At 30.6% G+C, this 11495-nt stretch overlaps 1 protein-coding gene across 2 annotated transcripts; it reads right to left on the reverse strand.

Moving 5' to 3' along the window:
- Positions 1 to 5561: 5561 nt before the first annotated feature.
- Positions 5562 to 9111, reverse strand: LOC106430036 (UDP-glycosyltransferase 74C1). 2 transcript variants are annotated; one of them, XM_013870811.3, is made up of 3 exons: positions 8721 to 9111; positions 7711 to 8071; positions 5562 to 6443 (listed from the first exon to the last, which is right to left on the reverse strand). In XM_013870811.3, the coding sequence occupies exons 1-3, from the start codon at positions 9002 to 9004 to the stop codon at positions 5718 to 5720; spliced, it is 1371 nt and encodes a 456-aa protein (XP_013726265.2). In that variant the 5' UTR covers positions 9005 to 9111; the 3' UTR covers positions 5562 to 5717. The 2 variants fall into 2 exon arrangements, with proteins under 2 accessions (XP_013726265.2, XP_022567306.2); XM_022711585.2 differs by having other exon boundaries at positions 8577 to 8809.
- Positions 9112 to 11495: the final 2384 nt, after the last annotated feature.

Here is an 11495-nt window from a genome sequence, read left to right on the forward strand (position 1 = left end):
CTTGACCTATTTTCGGTTCGGTTCGGTTCGGATAGTAAATGTAGGAACCGAAAAATATCCGGAAAAAGTTTGTTCTCATTTGGATCCGGTTCGGGTTCGGATAGTTCGGGTAGTTCGGATAATTTGGATAAAATATTGGCTATTTAGGGTAAAAATATCAAATAATTAGGATGATTTAGATTAAAAAATTTGGATATTTCGGATTACTTTGGATATTTCGAATAAAACTATCCAGATAGTTTCAGATAATTTCGGGTAGTTCAGATACTTTATGATAATTTAGTTATCCTCAACTATTTTCAGATACTTTTAATAGAATTTTAAATTAAATATATATATTTAGTAATGTTATATATATATAATTAATATTTTTATATATTCGGGTACCCGTTCGGTTCTCGGTTTGGTTATTTCAGATATAAAAATATAGGAACCGTTCGGGTATTTGAGGGTATTGGTCCGGTTCCGGTTTTGGGAATTTCGGTTCGGTTCTTTGGTTCCGGTTATTTTGTCCGGCCTTGATCAAACTTTACGTCTTGCTTCCTTTTGTTTTCGTTTAGATATAGAACTTGTGCATTAAATGATATCCAGATTCACGAGGACTCTACCAAGGTACGTAAACCAATAAGATTCTTCTTCTTCTTCTCTCTTTTTTTTCAAACTTCATTGTAAGTGTTTTATATGGTATGTTATAATTCTTGAATATATAGACATGATGAAGCTGGAGCTAAATTCAAGTTCTGAAATAAGACTTATCAAGTGCTAATCCTTTCTAAGAGATTAGATGTTTTCATCATTACTTAGATTTCTTATAACAAAGTGTTTTGATTATTTAAAAAAAAAAGGTTTTGATTATGAGTTTATGACCCTTAGCAACTAATATACTAACAGGATCCAAGTATTGTTATGTATTGTCCTATCAGTATGAAAAACTTAACTTACAGTGTACCTATTAGTAAAAATTGTTTGTCAAAATATGTGTAAAAATATTTTTCTAAAAAATCTTTGTAACTGATTTTAAATTTGACTCGACGCGGCATAATATAGTAATAGTTCATTTAAATCATGCAATAATACATGAAAAAATGTTAACATAAGTTTGCTCCGGTATATTTATACATAGATTTAGAAAAATCAATACTATTAAAAAGGAAGGAGTCTTAAAAAATCTACTTATACAAGGTTGTTGCATCTATTTATTTTTTAGTCCAACCTATTGTATACAACTAAATATTATTAACTATCCCCTATTATATAGCAACCAAATAATATCTTCTAACATTTAAATAAATCTCACCCACTTTACTAAGTTCATGACAACATAAATGGAATGTTTCAAATGGTTATTTTACTTAAATCAACTTCCTTCAATTTAACATATATACATATAAATGACACCAAAATTTCAATACGTAGGTTTTATTGTCATATATATCTTCCTCCTCCATTAGATCAAAATTTTCTTACGAGATCAACTTTTGAAATATAAATGAGCCATGTCCTATTAAACATTATTGATCAAGCCTGAAGAGTATTTTCCACCCAAAATTTTATAAAACGAATCAATGAATTTTGCTAGGTCTGGGGTTTTTGGACCTAATTAGGTATTTAGAAAAAAATTATTTGGGTTCGGATCGGTTTCTTTCGGATCTGGATGGTTTCGACTCCATAATTCAAATACCTAGAAAATATATGTTATTTTTTGTACGTAACGGGTATGGATCCGTTCAGATATTTAGGACTCAAATAAAACTCGATAAACAAAAAAATACTCAAAACACAAAAATGTCCAGAATCTAAACAAATACCCGAAAATCAGAAAATACTCAAAAGACCTAAAATTGTACTCGAAATCTGACTAAAGAACCAAAAAATACCCAAAATTGTATCTGAATACCCAAAAATATATTTTTAAAATTTGAATTTTTACTCGAAATCCAAAACTATAACCGGAAATTCAAACCAAAAACTCAAAAATATATGTATACCAAAAACATATCCAAAATACACAAATATATCTAATATACACAAACATTTTGGGTACTTTGGCTCCCAAACAGGTTTCGGGTAGGTCTCAGACGCGAACAGAGACCCGCATTTCCAAAAACAAATACATATTTTTCTCTGGCCCCGACGTGAACCAGTATTTTCGAGTTGATTTTGGTTTGGTTTTCCGGGGTCCATGTAAAATACCCATGCGTAAGAGAGAATTACATAAGATTTATACATAATTCCAAATAAAGTAATTTATGAATTATATAATTTTTTAAAAATGAGTTATTTTATATAATTCGACTTTGTAACATAATAATGTAAAACAATCACAAAATACTAATTTATATCAAAATTTGTTATAACAAAAGAACTCGCGCTTTCAAGCGTGGATCAAAATCTAATTTCTTTTTTAAAGCAGGGCTTTAAAATGTTAGGATTTCAAAATAACTGGCCTTGAATTTGTGGTACTGAGAAAACTATTAGGACTTCAACTCCTCTTTTCCTCTCTGTCGGGAATGTGTGCACTAATTTCCCGATTCATGTAGGTAAAATTGTTTCTTAGTTTGTGAGATTGAAAAACATAGATTGATTTTAAGCATGATTTACGAGAGGTTTACTTGCATCAGCTTCGTCTGCCGTGGGTGTTGAGTTCGTCGGCGCCAGATGTTAGACTTGCAAGAAAGAAGGTCTAAATATGTCAATTTCGTGTTTTATTTTTTCTTCTCTCGTGTTTTGTGGGTTCCACTCTTTGCTCAGGATGAACAAAAGATGAAGTCTGGCTAGGCCTTCTCACTTCTCCGAAGTATTCCTTTGATCAACCTCCCACCAACATCTATCTTCTGATTCTGTCTTGTAGTCGAGAAGCTTCCAGAAAAATTAGCTTCCATTTGATGTTCCGCTTGGAATGGAGAGTTCTGAAATGCCGCATAAAAAACATATTGGCAAATGACTAATGATTGTCAACAACTATCGCTATACTAAATAGAAAAGAAATCAAGATTTTTTGTTCTGCACAAACTAAAAGCTTACAACAGGGTTGTCAAGGTCTTTTTCAGGAGCAAGATCTTTTTCTTCCCAGAAATCATAGTCAATGCAATCCCTGGGAGAGAGCTATCTATGACAGAGGCTTAAGTTGCGTAGATGAAAAAATAGATCAGAAACACAGTAGATTTTTTAAGAATAAGAAAAATATGGGATAAGCTGTTGACTAATTACCAGTTTCAGTTGGTGATATATGTCATTCCACTTGAATTTGCCTAATTGTAATCTTGCTTGGAGCTTCTAAATATTGTCGAACAGTATAATCTTGACTGGAGATTGATCTCAGGAGCACCTGTGATGACTTCATCAATAATTGTTAGTGAGATGAAACGAATAAGGAATGGATGATCAGTTATCTTGTACATGCTTTTGCACCTAGCAACCTCAAAATGATCGACTCTCACAATGGAACCTGCTTTGAAAGATGGCAAGTAATGATTAGCACGTCCGACGGGAGTAAACTCATCAATCACGGAATCTGCAGATAATATTATTCAACAAAGAATCAAGAAATCAATTAAAAAATTATGTTAAATAAGTGTGATAGATCGAAGATTAACTTACTTTTTTCATCAAGGAAGAGAACCATGATTCTCACAAACTCCATGTATTTCTTGAAGTTCAGGGAATCCCAGAAGCGGAGGAAGCCAAAGGCTATGCTCTGACTACTATGGCCAAGACGGAGAGACTTGAAGGTTGAGTGATGGATGCCGGGATGCTGGTTTGAGGAACTGGAGAGGCAGAGAAAGACATTTTCTAGAAGATGGTTAAAGCTAAGAGGAATCAATGAGTTTTGTGGAAATGTTCATTGGGTTCATCAAAGATGAGAATCATATATATAGGGTTTACAGAGGGGCTACAAATCAGAAACATTTATAATAAAGAGATTTAATATGGAGAAATGACGAGTTCGCCGGTGAAAAAAAATAGATTACAAACACACACGGTGCAACTCTGTAACTCAGACTTGTTTGAAACTGATGAAAAGAACCCCAACTCATGTTAAACGACGACAATTTACAATATAGGAAAACCATAATTGTTGCAAACTTGAGTATTTTTTATATAACGTGATGAATCCCATTAAAAAATGAAACCCATAATACACTTGTAGGCCCGAGCCTCAGAGGAAGCCGAAGAAGCAAGGGCTTCTGACCTTCATAAATATATATTAGGTTCAGTTATCAATGTACAAAATATCATTTAGCTTAGTGGTATAAATGTTTGTGTTTATATCTAAAAAATCGGGGTTTGAACCATGTACTTCACACTTTTTAACACTTTTTAAAAGTGGGGCCCATAAAACGCTGACGTGGCACGATGAGGAGTGAGCAAAAATTCAACTATTATAATATAGATTTATAGAGTTATTAGCTTATAAGAAAAACTTTTAGATTTTTTATTTTAAAATTTATTTTTATAAAATAAAAAAAATATTTGTACATTAACTAAATTTTTGAAATGCGACTTTCATATGGGTTTTATTATATGATTTAGGGCATATAAAATATGCTTTACATAATTTTAAAGTGGTTTTAAATATATTTAATAAAATCATCAAAATATAATGAAATATTATGAAGATATAAAGATAATTCTATTATGAATATAAAATAAATAATATAATGGTTTGTTTGTATTAATATAAAATATACATATATGTAAATTATAAAATTATGATTATAATGAGATTATATATTTATATTAAAAAAATTAAAAAATATTATCATATTATCTTATCGATTTATGTTATATATATTTTAACCCACCAATTTGGGACCGATGCAGTGTTTATTAATTTATCAATATTATTTTATAGAGTTTCTACCGTATATTAGATAGGTAGCCAAGTAAGTAACGTACAAATTACACATGTTAAGCATTCGTGAAGGTGCTGCTCCTCTACATTTCTTTATGGCTGTATCTGGGCTGGGTTGTAATTCACTCACTCCTTTAAGATGATCGTTTCACTGAATCATGATCTTAATGATTCTTCAGATGATTGATAGAGTACAACAATCCATCCTAGTCATTATCAAACCTCACCATTTTGTAATAAGTAATTGCGTTTTTTCTCTTTGTTGGAATGACTTGTAATAAGATATGTACAGTAAACAAATCTTCTTTTTTATCACTAATCTCAGACCAATCAATCGAATATTGATTAATACACAGTTGATCAAACACTACTTAGCTAACGTATTTGAAAGGAAGAAGACCCCTTCCAAGATGGAGTAAAGTGTAGTCATCATTTTCTTGGTCCTTGATTATTCTTTACCCAACCTCTTTCAACATATAATTTATTTTAAACAGATTGATTGAGGAGTGCTGGGATGCGGAAGCTGCTGTTAGGCCCACAATTTCTGATTTCATAGTTGGAGTGGACCGGATCTTTGTACACTGATCAAAACAAGGATGGTGGAAAGATACATTCAAATTTCCTTGGTAAAAAAGCTGTCTCTTAACAATTATTTATCACAATGTTTCTTTTAATATGTAACTGACTAGAGACCAGCTCTCACATATAATATGAGTTTGTTCCTTAACTAAATAAAATGGTTTCTCAAGACATATATAGTACAAGAGACGAGGAGAACTTGATTTAACTCAGACAAAGAAGTCATTATTCAGTAATTAAACTAACACACTGACAACACTCAGATCATCTCAGTTTCAAATTTTCAAGTCGTCATAGCAACAAATTCATCAATTTTCTTGTCCGAACTACCTCCTTCTGAGATAGCCTCACGTGCCAACACCTTGAAATTCTCAACATTCTTCCTCATCAATTCCCCTTTCTCTCCTTCCATAACCTCAGCAATGCATCTAGCAATCTCCTCCTTACTCACAAACCCTTCTTCATCGGTCTTCACTCTAACCCCAATCTTCCACACATCCTCTATAAATTTAGCGTTCGTTGGCTGATCCGTCCACTGAGGCATCCCCACCAATGGAACTCCTAAGCATAATGCCTCCAATGTTGAGTTCCATCCACAGTGTGTCACGAAACATCCGATTGAGTCATGTGCTAAAACCTCTAGCTGAGGAACCCACTTAGCCACCATTCCAATGTCTTTCTCCAAAGCTTCTTCCACAAAGCCAGACGGTAACTTGCTTCTCTCAGAATCTCGAACAGACCACAAGAAACTGTATCCGGTTTGTTTAATGGCCATTGCCGTTTCTTTCATCTGCTTCTCACTCAAAGCCACCAATGTCCCAAACGCCACGTAAACCACCGACTTTGCTGGTTTATTCGCCAACCAACTCAAAACAGACTCGTCAGGCTCAGTCTTGCTATCCCCTAGTTCGTAATCTTTGTCTTCAGGCAACCGGTTATCCAAGAACTTGGATGGAACCACCGGTCCAATGTTCTTCACCGGCCACTGACCATCCATCCATTTCACTACCTGAGAAGTAAAAGACAAAGGTACACTTCTCAAAACTTACATGATGAAACCAAAAAAAAAACTAATTAAATAAAGGCTTTGAATGAAAAGAGAGAATAATAAATTATTTTTCATTCTTCAAAATTTAAACTATATATAAATAATACATTTTACAAATGATTTTTCATATGTTTTTATTGAATTATAGAACAAAAGTATTCTTCATCAAATTTGAGAAATAATAATAAGTAAGATTTTATACATTATTTCTCCAAAAAAAAAAGATTTTATACCTTTTCAATCATGTTATTTTGTTCATTTTCAGTATACTAAATAAAGGCGTGGAATGGTGACCAATAGAACAAGGAGAATAATAAAATTGTTTTCATTCTTAAAAATTTAAACCATATACAAATAATACATTTTACATATGATTTTTTATATATTTTAGAGAATTATAGAACAAAAGTATTCTTCATCGAATTTGAGATATAATAATAAGTAATATTTTATACCTTATTTCTAAGAAAATGAAGATTTTATGCCGTTTCAATCATGTTATTTTTTCCCTTTTCAATTTACTAAATAAAGGCATTGAATGATGACCAATATAGCGGGAGACCAATAAATTATTTTCCTTCATAAAAATTTAACCATATATAAATAATACAATTTACATATGATTTTTCATATGTTTTAGGGAATTAACGTATTCTTCATCAAATTTGAGAAATAATAATAAGTAAGATTTTATACCTTATTACTCAAAAAGTGAAGATTTTATACCTTTTCAATTTTTTTTTCCTTTTCAATTTACTAAATAAAGGGGATGATTTGTAATGGCTGTAACTTTATATTTTTTGCTGTAAAATTTAATCTGTAGATTTATTTGTTGTATTTTTCATTGTTGTTGCTTTGTAAATCACTAAACTTTTGCTCTGAAAATAAAGCTCTTTACAACTATTTTTAATTTTCTACAGATATTTTTTGCTATAGGGTTTTTAAAGAAATGAAAATTTGATTGGTTGATATATATGACTCTAAACTAAATTTTGGCTTTCTAAAATGTCTACAGTCACAACCAATCACCCCAAAAGGTTTTGGCTTACATATGATTTTTCCATATGTTTTTTTTATAGAAAAAAAGTATTCTTCATCAAATTTGAGAAATAATAATAAGTAAGATTTTATACCTTATTTCTCCAAAAAAAAAGAAGATTTTATACCTTTTTCAATCATGTTATATATTGTTCCTTTTCAATACAGAGCTTAAGTTGTATACCCTTACCTTAGGTTCAAGTTGATCAAAAGTGTTGCAAAGAATGCAATCAGCGCGCCGCAAGTTAGAGAACTGGCTAACCACAACTTTGAATATCAGAGGGTAAGACCCCTTCTCGCAAGCGAAAGAAGGCAAATCATTTTGGCTTAACAACGGGAACCCCGGAAACGATGCAAGTATCGGGTCCTCGTGCCTATCATCAGGAACATCGTAGGTGCCTTCGTTGATGTGATAGTAAATAAGACTAGCCAACCATGGCTGAGTAAAATAGGCCACTACGTATAGACCCAAGTCCTTGGCTACGTCCAGTGCAAAGGGCATGAATGGATCATAGATCAGAGCTTTTGGAGGGTTGCCCGATAACTTCTGCCTGAACAAATACATTACGACACTAGTGTTGAATAACATTTTTCATGTAACAATCATATAAACGCTGACGAATGGTTTTAATTTATATAATATCTTCTTTTTAATGATTGTGGACAGCCATGATTGCCCTATGATGAATAGATTAATCTCTAAGTTGGTTATATCATATAAAGATGGTTATTTACATTCTTGGATTAAAATTAATGTTTCAGAATATCAAAAAGTTCTTCTTCATTTAACAACTCGGTAAAGTCTGTAACTATAAGAAGTTGGTTTTATATATTAAGTTTGACTAGTAAGATAAATAGTGGAATGATTGAATAGAAGAAACATATTAATTAATAAGTAAAAAATAGTTATAGTAGATTAATAATGTTTTATTTAATTTATATTTATAATAAATTCATAATACATTAGCGAAATTACTTGAAAACGTAAAAAAGCTTTGAACATGATTATGTGTTGAAGGGAGAGAAGATGATGAGGATAAATGATAAGCGGTATGCCTGGTTATATGTTTTACACATCTCGTGTGGCGCATGCTTTTTCATGTTACCATTAGTTTAGGCGACTTCAACGAAGTTGTGGACCAGTTAAAAAAGAGTAAGCAAACTTTCAAAATCTGCCAAAAGAAAGAGAAAACTTTGTACCTAGAGATGAAATCTGTGAGGCTACGAGCAGTAGAGTCATTAAAACGTGGAGGGTCTTTGATCTTGGCGTGAGGGTGTTCGTGTGGAAAGAAACCGTCGTGGATGGTGTGGACGGTGATGGAGTAGTCCTCAGAGGTGTACGGTTCACGGTGGATGTTGGAGGCAATGATCAGTGAGACGGTGAGTCCCTTTTTGGATAAGCGTTTGCCGAGTTGGATCATTGGATTAATGTGGCCTTGTAACGGATATGGGAAAAACAGTACGTGACCTTTTGCCTCACCCATATCTTTTATTGTGTTTTTGTTTAAAACTGAAGAAACAGAAAGTGGGTGATGATATGTGTTCTGATTCTACTCTCCTATGTGGTATTCTAGTATTTATATGCAGCCCTGTCTCGTTATTTACAATGTTTGGTGAACTCATAAAAGTTATTGAATTTTTGAGGATCCGCATTCGGGTACCCTTTCGGATTCGGTTCAGGTCAATTCGATTTTCAGATTTTAGCAACATTTAGATATTTATAATTTTCGGTTCGGGTTTGGTTCGAATCTTTGCAGATTTAGTTTGGGTTCGAATAACCCGTTTAAATTGTTTTCTAAATTTTAAATTTCATAAATACTTTAAATTTCTCAAACTCTAAAAATTAAAACAATAGATAACATATAAATTTATATGCCAAAATACCTAAATTTAACATAAAATTTAATTTGATTTGAATATTTTAATGAAGAATCAATATTTATTTTGAGTATTTTTGGTATTTTGAAGATTTTTTAACTATTTTAGATATTTATTTTGATTATTTGTATATATTTTCAATTTTTTTTATAACATCAAAATATCTTATACATTTTAGATATTTTTATGGATATTAACTTTAAAAGTTCTTAATATATTCAACTATATTTCTGATTCGGATATATTCGAATACCTAAAATATTTCGGTTTGGATCGAATTCAATTCCAGTTTTCTAGATACCAAAATTTTGAACCCATTCGGATATTTAATCAGTTTCGGTCCAGGTTTGGTACTATTTTTTCAGATCTTCGGTTTTTCTGGTTGGAATTTTGCCCAACCGTAGAATTTTTCAGTATACTTTTACTTCTTTTTATTTTATTATTTTTTATTTAAAACGGTCGACTGTAAATTTTGAAGGATCTTTCATTATATATATGCATTGTAAGAGTATTTACTCTTTTTCTTGGAGAGTTGATTTCTCTGAAATATATTCGGTTAAAATCAATTTGGTATGAAGTTTATAGAGTGACCTGCAAGCTCCATAGAGATGGTAAAAAGATTTTCAACTAGCTTGTATTAAAAACGTGTGGAAGGAAATTAGGTGCGTGGGTACCACAAAGGTACTATTATTTTCATCGGTTTCTCTCTTTTTTGTGTGTATCTCGTATTTTCTTGATATTATTATTTATTTATTTTTAAAAGAATTCAAGAAGTTGTGGACCAGAAGGTTATGAACAAACAAGAAGAAGAAATGTAATGTTTAGTTTTATGTTTTATAGATGCCTATGTTCTCTCTAATCTCTATTACGTTCTCTCTATTGCAATAGAACTGTGCTGCTGCGTATACTGTTTTCCAATGTTTTCATTTCTAGCCGCGAGATTATATGTTCCCACATCGGAAAGACCATTCTCCAAAGCTTTGACTATATTTTGGAAGTAGGTTTTGATCACTTTAGCCAAATCTGTTGAGCGACCAGAGACTAAAGTAAAAAAAAAAAAAGTATTGGATGTTTAAGTTTCCTGAGTTTTAAGGATTCTCCGACAATGACACTAAATTTGGTATTGAAATTACACCAAAATTATTATTTTGGTGTCAAACTTTTTCTGTAATCTCCAACGATGATACCAAATCTTACACCAAAAGTAATATTATATATTATTTGATGTTTTTAGTTTTAAAACTTTTATATTTCTATTATTTGTAATTGATCAATAATTATTTTGTTACACCTCGAGTACATTTATATTTTATTATTTGTAAGTGATAAATAATAATAGTTATTTAATAATTCATTTTGAAAATAAAAATAAAAATAAAATAAAAATTTAATTTTTAATTATGTGAAAATAAATTAAAATACAAATAATATAATATAATATTATTTATTTTAATTACAAATTTGATAGTAATTGAATGAAACATATTAAAATGTATTTTAGAGATTTTGTGTGATGAATATTATTACACCAAATGTGAAAATAAATTTAAAATACAAATAATACAATATATTTATTTTAATTACAAATTTGATAATAATTAAACTATATTTTTCAATGAAACATATCAAAATATGTATTTTAAAGATTTGATGTGATTAATAGTATTACACCAAATTTGATGGGATGGTGTCAATTTTGGTGTTTTGTTGGAGATGAAATTACACCAAATTTAGTGTGATTTCATCTCCAATGGGACACCAAAAATGACACCATCCCACCAAATTTGGTGTTACACCATCTCCAATGTAACACTATTCACCACACCAAATATTAAATATTCATATTTTATCATGTTTCATTTATTGATATATCAATTATTATTATTAATTAGTTTAAATTTGTAATTAAACATAAATAATTTATATTATTTTTATTTTTTAATCATTTTACATAATTAAAATACTTTTTATTTTATTTCAAATCAGAAATCACAAAGTGATTATTATCATTTTCCTTATATTGTAAAAAATAAAATATCATAGAACTTTTATCTTTTATTTTATTTTCAAATAAGAAATCACTAAATGATTATTATC

The sequence above is a fragment of the Brassica napus genome, chromosome C4, assembly GCF_020379485.1.
Source record: "Brassica napus cultivar Da-Ae chromosome C4, Da-Ae, whole genome shotgun sequence".
Taxonomy (NCBI): Eukaryota; Viridiplantae; Streptophyta; class Magnoliopsida; order Brassicales; family Brassicaceae; genus Brassica; species Brassica napus.